Source organism: Siphateles boraxobius, unplaced genomic scaffold (assembly GCF_051911475.1).
Source record: "Siphateles boraxobius isolate OS27281-9 unplaced genomic scaffold, OSU_SipBor_1 215, whole genome shotgun sequence".
Classification (NCBI taxonomy): domain Eukaryota; kingdom Metazoa; phylum Chordata; class Actinopteri; order Cypriniformes; family Leuciscidae; genus Siphateles; species Siphateles boraxobius.
This window is the reverse complement of record NW_027508828.1, coordinates 112501-129879: the sequence shown is the minus strand read 5'-3', so window position 1 is coordinate 129879 and position 17379 is coordinate 112501. Positions and strand designations below refer to the sequence as shown.

The 17379-nt window shown below is 38.5% G+C and overlaps 1 protein-coding gene across 2 annotated transcripts in view; it reads left to right on the top strand.

The window, feature by feature from the left end:
- The first annotated feature begins 500 nt into the window (after positions 1 to 500).
- The window catches only part of cenpq (centromere protein Q), a 32063-nt gene continuing 15184 nt past the window's right edge, over positions 501 to 17379 (top strand). For both annotated transcript variants that reach the window (XR_013206465.1, XM_077238033.1), the window contains exons 1-8: positions 501 to 584; positions 3151 to 3243; positions 4229 to 4277; positions 6739 to 6844; positions 6959 to 7027; positions 9280 to 9409; positions 11224 to 11343; positions 11995 to 12072. Coding sequence is in view for 1 of the 2 variants with exons in the window: in XM_077238033.1 (XP_077094148.1) it covers positions 3160 to 3243; positions 4229 to 4277; positions 6739 to 6844; positions 6959 to 7027; positions 9280 to 9409; positions 11224 to 11343; positions 11995 to 12072 (636 nt within the window). In the remaining variant the exon portion in view is untranslated. The remainder of the gene's footprint in view (positions 585 to 3150; positions 3244 to 4228; positions 4278 to 6738; positions 6845 to 6958; positions 7028 to 9279; positions 9410 to 11223; positions 11344 to 11994; positions 12073 to 17379) is intronic.

Genomic DNA, 17379 nt, shown 5'->3' with positions numbered 1-17379 from the left:
ATTTTCGACACATAAGAAAAAAAAAAGGTTATTAAATTGTTGAAATTACGACAGAAATGAATGAATATATGACATAAGTCTTAATTGTGACAGTGATAATTAGTAGATAGTCAAAATTATGATTTAGTGTGTCATAATTATATCTTAGTATGCCATAATTTCAACTTTTTTTTGGTCAATTTCAACTTTTTAATCTCATTATTATGAGTTTTGTCATAATTTCTTTGCATTATAAATTTTCCTTTTTGTCAATTATGAATAAAAAGTCAAAATTATGGCTTAGTATGTCATAATACTGACTTTTTATGAGGTCATTTTGACTTTGTCATGAATCTGAATGTCATTTGTGATTTACCAAAGCATTTTTTTTTATGTTGCAAAAATGAGCTTCCACATTAATTTTGTTTCATATACGTTTATTGTAAAACTGTAATACAAATGTGTGATGTAAAAATGTATGGAAACGAGAACATTAGTAATCAAACAACAGCACGTGGCTCAAGAAGGAAGAAGGAAGCAGGAAGTGTCAGTTCAGCGCATGCGCAGTTCAGTTCCGGCTTTGAATCGTGTGGCGCGAATCTGTGGTGAGTGTTGAAGATGTGTTGCACAAAGACGATTAATTAGTGAGTTGTGTTTGTTTTGAGCTAATCAAATCATGTATTGAATCTTAACAGTTTTTCTCAGCATGTTTTTAATGAGTAGTGATGTTTCTAAACTGATAGTGAGCGACGCGATAAAACCTGATGCGATTATTAATAAACGAACGATCTTAACAGACATATTTGCTCTAATATATACATTATAACTTGTTCATATAGCTTACCATGGTACTTAAACCTGCGTCAAAGAATACTATGGTATAATAACCCAAGCTAACAGGTTCCCACAACTTTCTCTGTTGTAACGCTATCATTACCTTTTAAATGACATTATAATCTCGACAAGAAAACATAAATATGTTAGCTAGGACTGAGATGTACATCTAAAAATGTTAAACGTGCTATGGGAACTTAATTGTAAATATGTTAAAGAAAGCTTGGTTTAAAAAATTTTTAACGGGATACTGACGTGCTTTTTCCTTTAAAAAATGTAAAATCTTGTACATTCTCTCCTATTTATTTATAATATCCATAATACTCTAAATATGTAAGTAATCTGTAAATATATCTATTCTGATTTAAAGGGTTAGTTCAACCAAAAATTTAAATTATACTATAATTCACTCTCTCTCAAGAAATCCTAGTGTTTATGACTTTCTTCTTTCAGTGGAACACAATCCGAGTATATAATATCCTGGCTCTTCCCAGCTTTATAATGGCAGTGAATGGGAACTGAGATTTTGAAGCCCTAAAAAGCTCATCATCATCATCATAACAATAACAAACACTCACTCGAGCACACACTCTCACTCACACACTCACTCACTCATTCACTCACTCACACACACACACGCACACACACACACACACACACACAAACACTTACTCACATTCACTCACTCATTCACTCACACACACGCACTCACTCACACGCACACAAACACTCACACGCACACAAACACTTACTCACACACTCACTCGCACACACACTCACTCACACACACGCACACACACTCACTCACACACACACGCACACAAACACTTACTCACACACTCACTCGCACACACACTCACTCACACACGCACACAAACACCTACTCACACACTCACTCACTCGCACACACAAACACTTACTCACACACACACTCACTCATTCGCACACTCACTCACACTCGCACACACACTCACTCACACTCGCACACACACTCACTCACACGCACACTCACACTCACTCACACGCACACACACGCTCACAAACACCTACTCACTCACTCACTCACACGCACACTCGCACACACACTCACTCACACACTCACTCACTCGCACACACACAAACACTTCCTCACACTCACTCACTCATTGACTCACACACACGCACTCACTCACTCACACGCACTCACTCACACGCACACACTCACACACTCACTCACACGCACACACACGCACACAAACACTTACTCACACACTCACTCACTCATTCACTCACTCACACGCACACTCGCACACACACTCACTCACACGCACACACACGCACACAAACACTTACTCACACACTCACTCACACTCACTCACACTCACTCACGCACACTCGCACACACACTCACTCACACACACGCACACAAACACTTACTCACACACTCACTCATTCACTCACTCACACGCACACTCGCACACACACTCACTCACACACACGCACACAAACACTTACTCACACACTCACTCATTCACTCACTCACACGCACACTCGCACACACACTCACTCACACACACGCACACAAACACTTACTCACACACTCACTCATTCACTCACTCACACGCACACTCGCACACACACTCACTCACACACTCACTCACACGCACACACACGCACACAAACACTTACTCACACACTCACTCATTCACTCACTCACACGCACTCACTCACACGCACACTCGCACACACACTCACTCACACTCACTCACACGCACACACACGCACACAAACACTTACTCACACACTCACTCACTCATTCACTCACGCACACTCGCACACACACTCACTCACACTCACTCACACGCACACACACGCACACAAACACTTACTCACACACTCACTCACACGCACTCACACGCACTCGCACACACACTCACTCATACGCACACTCGCACACACACTCACTCACACGCACACACACTGTCACACACTCACTCATTCACACGCACACACACTCACTCACTCACTCATTCACACACGCACATTCACTCACACACGCACATTCACTCACACACACTCACTCATCCACACACACACTCACTTATTCACACACACACGCATGCACACTCACTCACTCTCTCACACACTCACTCTCAAACACACACAAACTCACCCTCACACACATTTACACACACTCACTCTCACACAACACATTTACACACACTTACTCATTCACTAAAAAACCCCAATGATTCTGTGGTGATTCTTGTAATTGTCACTGGTTTGGATGTTTCTAGGCTCTTGTGTTTATAGAGATGTTGTACAGTCTCTCAGGCTTTATAATGTTTCTCTGTGCAGTTTCTGGAGATGAAGCCAGCGCGCGGGTCAGGAAGGGCCTCCACACGGGGCCCCAAACACACCGCAGAGAAGAAGAACAACAACAAGCCTCGCGTGAGACGCAGCTTAAGTCCATTTATTATTATTACTTTATTTATTTAGCCATTTTAGCCTTTTATTCAACGTTTATAAGACACTGCACACTATAAATAACATGCATACAGTGTTTGGTGGTTAACCGGTCCCTAGTGTCTAAAGTGCATCTGAAAAAGCATGTAAAAAAAATCTGATCAATGTTTAAAAAAATCAAAATGTTTTGCTTTTTAAAATATCATGTCCATAAGAAGTGGCTTTAAAGTCGGCATGAAACAGAAGTTGTGATTGTCTTTTCTTCCCTGTTGTGACGCATATCTGAGTAAAGCAGGAAGTTATTTTGATTAAAGATTACAAGCACATAAATTGAAAAATAATATATTGTGCACTGATAAATCATTCATAATAAACACTCCAATATTCCATAGTGTTTATTAAAATATACAGTTTGTACATATAAAAATCATTATGTCCATGGAAAGTCCCCATGAAACATGAAAACCCGAGTGAGTGTATGTTTGAGTGAGTAAGTGTGAGTGAGTTAATGTGTGTGTGTGAGTGAGTGTGAGTGTGTGGGTGAGTAAGTGTATGTGTGTGTGTGTGTGTGTGTGTGTGTGAGAGAGTGAGTAAATGTGTGTGTGTGTGAGTGAATGTGTGTGAGTGAGTGAGTGTGTGACTGTGAGTGAGTGAGTGAGTGTGTGAGTGAGTGAGTAAATGTGTGTGAGTGAGTGTGTGTGAGAGAGTGTGTCTGTGTAAGTGAGTGTCAGTGTGTGTGTGAGAGTGAGTGTGTCTGTGTGAGTGAGTGTGTGAGTGTGTGTGTGTGTGAGAGTGAGTGTGTCTGTGTGAGTGTGTGAGTGAGTAAATGTGTGTGTGTGTGTGAGTGAGTGACCGAGTGAGTGAAAAAGAATTGTCAATTTTGATTTCATGGTGACTTTAACTTAGTTTCCCTAACCTGATTTTCATGTTATGCATTAATAATGTATTAAATTGTACACCTCTCTTTCAGAAGGCGAAGCCCCGAGCTGAAGGCCCACATCTGGAGCCGACTACCAGCGGTGAGTTGAGCACCGAGGGGAGGTGTGTGTGTGTGTGTGTGTGTGTGTGTGTGTGTGTGTGTGTGTGTGTGTGTGAGTGAGTGTGTGTGTGTAAGCTGAAGTCCCACATCTGGAGCTGTCGAAGACTAACAGCGGTGAGTTGAGCAACGAGGGGAGGTGTGTGTGTGTGTGTGTGTGTGTGTGTGTGTGTGTGAGTGAGTGAGTGAGTGTGTGTAAGCTGAAGTCCCACATCTGGAGCTGTCGAAGACTACCAGCGGTGAGTTGAGCAACGGCGAGAGATGTCTGTGCTGGAACACGTTAGCAGACTCGTTGCGTAAACTGAGGATATTCTGAAACTCATGTGTCAATCTGTTAAAGAAAGTTTGCCCAAAAAAAATTTAGAAAACAATGAGTCGCTAAAAATGCTTTGTTTCCTCTTTCTCCTGAAATGTTAATTCTGTCATCATTTTTACACACAAACATGTCGTTCCAAATTAGTATGACTTACTTCCTTCAGTGAAACACAAAAGGAGAAGCTGATTATTTTCATGTAATGAAAGCAATGCTCAGGGAATCGGTCAAGCTCCAAAAAGTGACATGAAAATATTAAAAATATACTCCATATTACCGTTCTGAATACAGGGGAAACTGAATATCTCACTAAAATCTCATGGATTAGTTTTGATGCTTGTTTCCGCCACAGAATAAAAAAAAAGTTAATTATGACTTTTTATCTCACAATTCAGACTTAACTCGCAATTGTTAGTCGAAAAAAAAAAGTCAGAATTGTGGGATATAAACTCACAATTGCAAGAAAAAATGATTTATATACATTATATCTCACAGTTTTGACTCTTTTTCTCAGAATTGTGAGATATTAACTTGAAATTGTGAGAAAGTCACCACAAATAATTGTACTTCTGTTAGTTTTCTTGTATTATGACATTTTTCCTTTGTCATTTAGGCAATTTTCACATTACTGTAATGCATAAAACAAATTCTTATTTGCATTACGGAAAATGTTTATACTAGTGCTGGGCAACGATTACAATTTTTAATCGCGATTAATCGCGGGATTTTCTTGCGATTAATCGCATTTTTATGCGCAAAATTGAATAATGACTTCTAAAGTAGTGTATTGCGCACTTTTGATTTAAATGTACTGCTATATACACAAAAGTGCAATAACTTTAAACAAATAAGGTGCTTTTATACCAGCAGTATTCCCTTTACACAGTAATCTCAAATCTCAACTTAAACATTAATGTAATCAAATCAAATATTTAAACAAAGCTATTTGCCACTGCCAGAGCATTACCTTTTATCTAGTTTGTTAAAACGAGTCCAGTTTTCTTGTTTTTTTTCTGAACATGTATAAACAGGTATCTTTTATCAGGGAGCAGCAGAAACAGTCTATGTAGTAGTCAGAGGTCATGATCACTACTACAGATATAAGTCGAACAACGTTACTTATAGTAGCTTAGGTTTGCTTAACGTCAGTTCTACGCGTACCGCAAGCGCTGTGATTGCTAGAACCGCTCCCCGGGTTTCACACGCTCCCTCTGCATGTGTAATTGCGCGTCAACGCGGACAACGACGCAGAGATATAAATGAAAACCAACGCGTAGTCTATAGCGTATAGTCTTCGGCGTAAGTCTGACGCAGAAGTATAAATCAGCGAAGAGTGAGGTGAAGTGGTCGAGCACAAGGTGCAGCGACAAGCGGGTGCGTTCCTGTGAAACTGTTGCGGTCATGCTCGCCTCACGCACGCGCCCGCTCGTTGCCGAAGTTGAATTGTCTATATCTTTTTATAAAGGACGCGCAGCAGTCCAGATAGGTACTATCCATAGAGCGCCTGTCATTCACTCGCGGAGCGCAACTCTTTAACTGTTCACCAGAGAGAACCTGCCTCTCCCCACTGCTTGTTTGGGTGGGTTATTTGCTGGCTGACCAACATCCCACCCCTCCTGTGATCATGGTTTGACTGTAGGCCTATGTGTATTCAGAGCCACTGAGCAACGGACTTTCAAAATAATAATAAAAAAAACTGCGTTAACGTGCGATTAAAAAAATTGTCGGCGTTAATTAATAAATGCGTTAACGCGATAACGCGTTAACTTGCCCAGCCCTAGTTTATACATTTAATTGCTTACTGCTTTAATGCTGATAACAAAAAATAAGCATTGTATTACAGAAATGTAAGACTAATGAGAAACGTGAAAGAATGGAATTTACAAAAAAAAAAAAGTGCGAGATAAAAAGTTGCAATTACATTTTTTATTAGTTGATTATGGGCGGAAACGAGCTTCCATAGAATACTTGTATTCGACTTCATTACAACTAAATAAAATGTGATTCAGATTGTTTGAATATGTGCAAGACTGAATGATGACGGATTATGTGTTTTCGGCTGAAGAATCAGTAATATATGATCTGACTGTTTTTCTGTCGGCTTTATTTCTTCCACTGACCTGATTTACAGGTAAAGCCTCGGCGATGGTTGGAAAGAGTAAAAATCAGGGAAGTTGGAAGCCGATGACCAAGTCTTCCTTACTGGCTCTGGAGAACATGCTTGGCTTGTCCATTCTGTGAGTAACGTTATGTAATAATCTGTTATGTAATAATTATGTGTGTGTGCTGTGGCAGATTGCTTCATCTTCACGGTCTGATTTTGATGTTTTTTATTCTTGCCTTTGTCTCAGATCTGTTCTGGCATTGAAAAACAGAGAAAAAGAAGAATCGCAGATGCATCTCAACCGCCTTAAAGATCAGTAAGAGACGTTCTGTCAACGTTATGAACTTACGTTCTTCCTGTAACGTTAATAGAACGTTCGTTCAAAGTTATCTGGTCTTTCAAAATGTTCTCAAAACAGCACGAAAAACATCGTTCATGGAAACTTTCTGCTGACACACTTTACTGGACATTCATCACACATTTCCTTTTTTAAACTTTATTTAACCTTTATTTAACCAGGAAAAGTGCCATTGAGTTACAGTAACTCTTCTCACAGGGGGTCCTGGACAAGAAAGGCGGCCAAAAAGTTTCAAAAATAAAAGACAGGACAAAGATTACATATTACACCACAAATCTCTATACATACACTATATATACACTAACAAAACATTTTACCTACTTATATAGGCAAATACAGACATACAATTTAAAGGGCACCTAGTTAAAAGCAATTACATTGTTCAGTCAGAGTGGACTTTAAAAGGCTTTTAAAAGTATTAAAGGGATACTCCACTTTTTTTTGGAAATAGGCTAATTTTGCAACTCCCCCATTTTGGAATCCATTCAGCCGATCTCCGGTTCTGGCGGTACCACTTTTAGCATAGCTTAGCATACATCATTGAAGTGGACAAGACCATTAGCATTTCTCAAAAAAAAAAAAAAAAAGACCAAAGTGTTTTCGATAATTTTCCTATTTAAAACTTGACTCATCTGTAGTTACATCGTGCACTAAGACCGACGGAAAATGTAAAGTTGCGATTTTCTATGCTGATATGGCTAGGAACTATACTCTCATTCCTGCGTAATAATCAAGAAACTTTACTACCGTACCATGAGTGCAGCCGGCGTAATGATATGACGCAGCGCAGTTGACGGAAGGTAGCCTATTTTCAGGCTCTGCGTCGTATCATTGCGCCTAGTAAAGTTATACGGTAGTAAAGTTTCTTGATTAAGTTTTAAATAGGAAAAATATCGAAACACTTTGGTCATTTTTTGGGGGAGAAATGCTAATGGTCTTGTCCACTTCAATGATGTATGCTAAGCTAAGCTAAAAGTGGTACCGCCAGAACCGGAAATCGGCTGAATGGATTCAAAACCGGTAAAACTCAACAGTTTAACTCTGGGGGAGTTGTAAAATGGGCCTATTTCCCAAAAAAGTGGAGTATCCCTTTAATAGGTGGAAGTGATTCTAGATTTAAGGTATTTTGGAGTTCATTCCAGACATTTGGTGCATATGACGAGAAAGCTTTTTTACCAAGTTCATACCAGTTCATTTACCAATGTTTCCTTAACGTTCACATAACCAAGAAAAACATGTTTTTAAAGTCCCGCTGTGGTGAAAATCCAGTTTTTAATGTTGTTTATATGTCTATGTGGAGTTTTTAATATGCTTTAACACAAACCATGTGTAAATTCATAAGTCGACAGCATTGCTGAGTATTTTCTGCTTAAAACTGCAGTGAACCAAAGACAGTCTCAAAAACACGCTTTGAAATCGCTGGTGTTTCTGACGTCACAAACTACCTTGTAAACGTGTGATCGTCAACGAGTGGATCTCTGAGTGAGTGAGTGAGTGGAGGCGGGGCTCATTTGCATATTCATAGAACCGCGTATAATAAATGAGGCACGGATGTCGAGTTACCAGGATGGATTCTGATTGGCTGTCAGTGTTTCAAGAAAAAAATCATTCCAACGATATCGTTCCTCTGTGCCGCTATCATTACACAGGGTTCGTACAAGGAGCGTAAAGTGCTTGAATTTGACTTTTTGAAATTTAAGTCCTGGAAAACTCTTTAAAACAGCCATTTTTATGAAACGGTACTTTTATTGAAAGACAATATATGCGAAATTAGTGTTTAATTTGATTGATGTTGCTCACATAAATATCAAAGTAGATGATACAGCTTTTATTCTTCAGATCGATCATATATTCATGAGAAAAATAATCAATTTGAACAAGGAAAACAATATCTTTGTCATAGTATATCCTTTCAAATGTGAAAGTTACCAGGCATTGCATGTGCTGCACTTTATTTGTATCATTATGTTTTATTAGTTTATTTTCATTCATGTATTTACCTTTTTTAGAAAGTTGAAAGATAATAAAGATATTGTTTGATGGATGAGATCTCTGATTGTAGTCCTTAAAAAAAACATAAAAGTAGTGCTTGAAAAGTCCTTGAATGTCCTGGAATTACATGAACTCTGCTATTCTTTCATATAACCATCATTATAGTTATCGTCCTCGGTTTGAACAAGCCATAACTCTTTCACAATATGTGTCCGCAGGTTCCTGGCCAAGTGTGCGCAGCTTTCTGTTCCCGCGAGTAAACATGGAGACATCATGCGCGTGTCCCATCAGTTCAAAGCTGAGAGTAATAAATCTGAACTCGGCAGGAAGTCGCTCGAGTCTCTAGAGGTGAGGAACGGGTCAAGATCATCATTTGTTTTGTTTGTGACATAACTAGACATTTGTCAAAATAATTCTGGTTCGCATGGACACGCGGAAGCGATAAAAAAAAATCTGTATTATGATTTTTTTAAGGCCTTGTTGAGGTCAATTTGTAAAGAAAGGCTACACGCCTGCGCACATATATATTCAAACACACGTCTATAGACTAAGCACGTAATACGCATGTGTTCGCTGTCAGCGTTTCACAGATTCGTGTTTTTGAAGTTTGCACAGGGATAACTTTATTTTTATTTTTATGTTTTATTATTCAACGGCTGCACTTTGGAACCTATTTGAAGGTTTGCGTTCTCGAGCACCAAACACTGTTTTCGTGGAAATGAGCGGCCGGATAACTTTCCCCTCTGCAATGTCCATCATTAGTGTTTTATTTATCTTACTTGAGAGCAGGCCATAGCAAACAATACCCGAGTGACCTGTGATTGGCCTGGCCGTGCGTCACTCAGAAAACAACAGGCCAATCAGAGAGAGAGAGGCTCATGAATATTATTAGACGGGCAAAAATCGACCTGTTCTTAGTAGAGCTCCTGAGAAAGGTGTAGTAAAAATATATTAGGATGGTTTTTGGTACTTAAATCCGCAAATATATATTCTTAAGGACAAAAATGTGCACAATATGGGACCTTTAAGGGTTTTCTGTTAGAACGTGTCGTGTTAGCGGCAGAGATGGACAGTATAAAGTACTAGAGACGACGGCTTGAGTAAAAGTACAAGTGCTCTATCAAAAAAGTGACTCGAGTAGACGTTGAAGTGCTCTTTAAGCACCATACTTAAGTGGAAGTACTTAAGTATTCAAAAACAATTGTACTTAAGTATTGCAAGTAGTTTTTTTTTTAATTTACTACTCAAGTACTAAAAGTAAAAGTACAAGTATTGTATTATGTAGTAAAGCATCTCACCCTTCTCTTCCCTGCTTGTGCCTTTTTTCTCCACAGCTTATTGGGTATTTATCTGCATGTTACAGATATCCGAAAGCTTTGTTTATGTCAGGACTTCCTGTGATGTCACATGATATGGCTCTTTTTCATGTGTTCCATATATGGACTGCATGTGCACACGGCGCCCTCAGGCTGCCAGTATGGATTGAAAATACAGTACATCAGAGTATCCAGCGCTCGTAATGTTTACATCGGCCTATTTGGGTATAAATTCAATAAATATTATTCCTCTCTATATACATCTGATGTAAACCTGTGAAAATCTATCAAGATTTGTCAGAAACTGCACGAGCTAAAAGCCGGAGGGACGTTGTTTGGTCAAGCGCTTTCATGACGACTACACAGGAGTTTTTCTTTTAATGGGAGCGGCTTACGCTCATAATTCATATTAAAGGTATCGATATAAATGGAAGGATTCGTAACATTTTGTATAATTGTAACGAGTAACGATGCAGCACATAAAAAGTGTATCGGAGTAAAAGTATTAAACTCATCAAAAACATGTACTGAAATAAAAGTGGGAGTAGGAGAAAAAAATAATACTGTAGTAGAGTACATCCATTTAGTACTTAAGTACAGTAGTGAAGTAGTTCTACTTCGTTACTATACATCTCTGGTTAGCGGCCCCTAAGTTAATAACTAATGAACGGAAGTGAATCAATCAAAAACTAACTTTATCTGGACAATAACTTTATTTTAGAGCTGCTGTAAAGTCTAAACAATTACTGTAATTTCCTACTATCACTGAACAATCTGTGTTGTTAAAGCGCCGTGTAAATGCAGGAGACTTGACTTGATGAACCTTTGTGTGCTGGATCTGTTTAGGAGAACATGCGCTCGGTTGTCAGCACTCTTGAGGAGATGGAGGTGAAGATGGAGAGTTTGGAGGAGAAATGCAGGATAATGAGATGCAAACTCGAGGATGAAGAGGAAAAAGCACAGGAGGTGAACCACGTTTATGTTAAATATACACCCGATATAGTCCAGCTATGAGTAACCCACGTCTAACCAAAATAACCTTGAATTTGGTTACGTGTGTATACGCGTGAAACTCGAAAAATTAGAATATCGTGCAAAAGTTATAATTTTGATGATTATGGCGTACAGCTTATGAAAACCCCAAATTCAAAATCTCAGAAAATTAGAATATTACATGAAATCAATAAAAAAAGGATTTTAAATACAGAAATGACGGCCCTCTGAAAAGTATAATCATGCATATGTATATAGTTATATATATTAGTTTCACCTTTTAATTTGAATTACTGAAATACATATGCACGATATTCTATTTTTTCGGGTTTTACCTGTATATAACTAGCGAGATGTATGATATTCTATCATGTTAACAAAGTCAACAGTGATTACAAGGATTCATTTCTTTGACATGTTATCTAATTATTGACTGGTCTATTCTTCGGCGATGCTTAGACAGCTATTACATTTTCATAAATTTGCCTTGCTTTAGCCTAGGGCTGTGTTTGGATGGCTATTAGAAATCTCTTTTAAATGCAAAATTGCTTGCTGGGAACTGGTTGGACTTGAACGGTCTGTGACGCTTCTATCTGTGGTTTAATCATGGTGTTTCTGTGCCAGTTTCTCCAGCTGTCAGAACAAACGGTCCTGCGTGTTCCTGCTGTATCGTCTCGCTCTGCCGATGAGCCGACGCTACAGGTACGTCACGCTGCTTCAACTCCATTATGGAAGAAAATCATAATCACGATTATTTTGGTCAGTATTGAAATCACGATTATGTAACATGATTATTTCACATGACTTTGGGAACGTGTTGCATTTATTAAAAAGATTTATTTCAACAAATCTTAAAAAAATCTAAATTTGAACATTCATTGTACTTAAACTATTAAAACAAATAATATAACAGATAATACATCAATAAGTATTTTTTTATTAATTCCCACTTATAATGCGGGAAATTCCCCCGCAAACATTGATTCACTTTAGCATGTAGAATTATGAGTAGCCTAAATGAATCACTCGCACAATCGGGCCAGCATTGCATCATAACTAAAGTTGATAAATGTCACTTCTTTTTAAGTCTTATCAGTTTAAACATTCAAGCTGAGAGAGATTATGGCTTCGGGAGGGGTGGATGTGTGTGTGTGTGTCATTCAGAACAAAAGACAAAATAAGAGTGTTCTTGCAAAACAGAACATGGCAAAATAATCGTTATTACTCGATTGTACTATTTTAGTGATCGTTGGGAGCCGAAATCGAATTAATTGCACAGCCCTACTTCAACTACAGCCGAGTTTACTTTGAATAAGTCATATTTCACCTCAAAATCAAAGACAAATTAGTTTTTTGTTTTTGCATGATGGCGTTATTTCTTTGGCAGTTTTCACGTTACTGTAATGCAAAAAAATTCTCAGTTGCAGTACATAAATATTTACACATGTTAATATTTGCTTGCTGCCTTTATGCTGATTTAAATTGTATTACATAAATGTGAGACTAATGACAATCAAGAAAGAATAATGGCACGTCACGCTTCACTTGAACTACAGTCGAGTTTACTTTAAATAAGTCAAATTTCAAGGCAAGCGACATTTATTTATATAGCACATTTCATTCACTATGGCCATTCAAAGTGCTTTACACAGAAAGGAATTAAAATAATCACAAAATAAAAGCAAGGAGAATTAAAACGGTTATAAAAGGAATTAAAAGAGATATATGATACAGTTATGAAATTTAATTAAAAGAGTAAAAAGATGATACATGGATAAACTTCTCATCTGGAAAAACACCAGTGTATAATATTTTTCACAACTCCCAGTTTTACTCTTGAGATTTTAGACCATAGACCAGGAGTACTCAATTAGAAACCTAAAAGGTCCACTCACCAAGTTTTCCTTGCGTCCAGGGTCCGTAACAGTGATGATCAAAATCCAAAAACAGAACTCCAACAAAAAAGGTGGTAAATCGTTGGCCAAAACGTTGAATCTATCTCCAAAAGGTGATGTGGTCTGGCCTTATTAGTGTGAAAAGTGACACCTTTTTTGTGCCACCAGTTCTTTAAACTTGGGCATAAAAGGTGTGCGGGCCAGGCGGAGGCACTGATGCAAGTGTTCATTACTGGGGTGCTATATATGTATTTGTTTTTCACCATATTCATGGTTGAAAAAGGCAGATGCACAACAGTATGTTGAAGGAAACATGGTGAGAATTTGAAGGGCCATCTTCTGCAAGGAAGGGACACCTGTCTGGACCTTCTTAGTCCAGAAGCTGGTCACAGAGAGACTCCTGCACTGCAAGGTTTTCCTGAAGCTCAATAACTCTGATTGAAGAGGAGCAGCACTAGATTTTCACAGATTTCCAGGGCTTCAGTTGAACATTTTTGACGCGGAATGGATTTTCCATGCATAGTAAGACTTGTTTTCCCACAGGGAAATCTCCAAAGCGAGTTTGGAAATGTTCAATCAGCTTGCCCAGCATGATTGTGCTGATGATGTGATCCTGCTGTTTGATTTGAAAAGCTTTGGGAAGTGAAGCAGGTCCTGTTGTAAGTCACACTTGAACAGCTCCAGTTTCTTCTGAAAGGCACAGACAGCTGATGTGAGGTTACACACGTGTTATTTTTCTCACATGTTCATCATTGAGATGGGAGGTAATGTCAGATAGAAATGCAACACATTTTTTTTTCTTCTTCATTCTGGATGAATTCCTCAAATTGTTTTGCTTTTGCTGATCCAACAGAAAGGTTTCCAACTCTGTCCGTAATGTCCAAAAGCGCTCCAGTACCTTGCCTTTACTAAGCCACCGGACATTGTTGTGAAGGAGCAAATCATCAAATTCTGCATAGGAATGTGCGCAACAAGCGCAGATGATGCCCTCAACAAGTTCACAAGTCTCATTACTGTTGTCATGACCTCTGCATCCGTTTCTTCGAGACTGGCACACAAAACCATCTGAGGAATTATGCAATGATATGCTACGAGGTCCGGGTGATGAGCTCTCAAGTGTGCCGCTAATCCCCTCTCTCTTCCAGTCGTACATCAGTAGCAATGGAAAAACACGCTTCAGGTCTATCTCTCTGTCTCTCAACATCTGCATCAGTGCTTCATAAACATCATCCCCTCTTGTGTGTCCATGGAGGGCTGTGAGGCCTAACACATCTTCACAGAATTCTCCCTGTGAAGTCTGTGGATTCATCCAAAGCCAATGAAATGCATTTAGCCTTTTTTATTGCAGACTTCATTTGGTCAAGCAAATCCTCAGCAAGGACTTCAGTTCACTTTACGGCAGTGGAGTCAGACAAAGATATTTCGTTTATTTTTTGATGTATGATGTCATCTTTTTGAGTTCTCTCAAACAGGGCAATTGCTATTTCATCCATGCATTCCTTCACAATCTCCGAGTCAGAGAATGGCAACTCTTAATGAGGCTTCAGTTGCACGTTCTTGTTGGGTGGCTCATCTAACTATTACACTGCATGTTTCTTGGTATGATGATTGCAGTTGTTTGATTTTTCTGGCCCTTACCTCAGATTTAAAGGTACAATATTCAGGATTTTTCACCACTAGGGGTCGCTAACCTCTTACAATAACAAAGGCGTATATTGATGACGTATATTCCACATTAAGCTGAATTATGGATCTTGTCGTCAAGCTGATGGATCTTTTATGGATGAGTGAATACATTAATGTTTTTAACATGACTGTGGTGTGTAGCAGGGCGCAATTGCTACACACAGGTCAGTTTATTAGACGAATCAAACTTGAGGTAACGCAGCGCTGTTTCACTCGCTCTAACAGTTACAGTATCACACTAAACGGCATTTGAGTGTGTTGAATGTTGTTAGTTAGGTTGTGTGTTGGCTGTATGAGACCAAGTACGTTAAGCTAGATCAACATTAGAATAACATTCAGATCATATTCTAACATTTCATCATGTTGAACTAAATAACATTGGTAGTTTTATGTACATTTGCTCACCTGTCTAATAAAGTACATGCAACACTCGCGTCTCTGTCAAGTCGAAGTTAGTCGCGGACGTGGAGCTCTCGGCATCTCGAAAGATGTTGATCTTCGTTTTAGTCCTCTTTTTGTCTTCTTGCCATGATCCAAAATGTTTGAACAAAACAACAACAGCGTGAGCGTCCTGCTAGGCATAACGGCCATAACCCGGTTGTCAACGTCTGTCGCCATGGTTACTATGGCAGTACGAGCGCAAACCTGGCGGAAACCGAGGGTAGCGCGGATATGACGTCATTGACTGGCGACTCCTCACCCCTGCTCACACGCCCCGTTTCCTTGGTTAAAATCGCAATTTTCTCACGATTTACAAATAGTTTGTAACATTTGGGATATTGTAAGTAATCAACTAAACAAAATATATAACATTGGCCTAGTGGTTTTTGGATATTTTACTGCAAAAATCCTACATATTGTACCTTTAAGGTGGTAATTGTGGTCAAAGTGTCCATGCTTTGAGTCATAATGACGTTTCACGTTACCACTCTTGACAAAAATCTTGCAAATTAAACACTTTGGTTTTGTGCTCCCCACCGGCAGCACTGTCAGTCCACTCTGTCTTAAATTCGCGAATTTCAGAATCGACTTTTCTCTTTTTGTCAAATTAGTTTTTTGCATGATTTCTTTGGCAGTTTTCACGTTACTGTAATGCAAAAATAAAATTTCAGTTGCAGCACATAAAAAAAATGTATAAATGTTAATATTTGCTGATTTAAATTGCATTACATAAATGTGAGACTAATGACAATCAAGAAAGAATAATGGAAATTACAAAGAAATTGCATTGCGGTAATGATTTGTTGCCAAAATATTGATTTTCCATAAAAATAATGTCACTAATGTTTTGACAATTAAGCAATTTTCGCATTACTGTAATGCAAAGAAATACACTATTGCATTACTGCAAATATTTATGCATGTTTGTATTTACTTACTGCTTTAATGCTGACTTCAGTAAAAAAAATAAAAATATTGTGAGAATAATGGAAATTACAAAAAAGGTTTGTTGCGTTGCTTCAATTAATGATGATTTCCAGGGAAAATGTTTATTTGCCAAGTAAATAATGTCATAATGCTGAAAATCTTAATAGTCCTATTTTCTTAATGCATAATGCAATTTCTTACTGTTTTAATAATCATATTTTAGTGACCTTTAGTCTCCCAAATAAGAAAGTTGTTTTGTTTGATTGGTTTCGATCTGAGTAATATCAATATTGATTTCATCACTTTGGAATTCACATTTGCAGTTTACTTTGACTACAAGTAGTGTCTTGTAGTATAGGATCTCTGTTAATGATAAAACTGTGCTGATTAGTTATCTTGAAAACAGCCTTTGAGGAGCCAGTTCACATTTTAACCACAAAAATGTGAGCTGCTGGTCAGTGAGGTGAGAAAAAAAAGTGTTAGGCGCAAGACTCGAGAACCTAGCGGTCAAACACATCCGTCTTTACATTGAATAAAAATGGAAAAGTAGAGCAATGAAATGAAAAAACGGTGTAAACAGCTCTCAATGCTTGATTTGTGGAACGAGAGAATCAAGAGTAAGGATGTTCTCAGACTTGTGTGTTGTGAAAACAGTGTTTCTCATGATGGCATATAGCGTGAGGTTTTAACACCTTCCTCGCCGCATTTTCAGAAATACTGCACAGAACTCATGTTGAGAAAAAATGTCTTCACCTTATATGGAACAGTGACAGGGTTATACAGACAGACTTGATGCAATCTTTTCAGGAAAAGCCGTTTCAACACTAAACACTTTTTAGAAGTGCAATGCTAGTGGTTTACAATGTGCTTTTGTTAATACTTGCCAACTGTTTAGACATAATTTTGTGTGTGTGTGTGTCCGTTCAAGGGCAAGGAAATGCAAAAGACGAATGTCATTGTTTGAGCGCTGTCTATCTCTCTCTATCTATTTCTCTCTCTCTCTCTATCTCTCTGCGTGTGTGTGTGTCGGGCTGTGCTCACATATAACGCACGAGTCCCG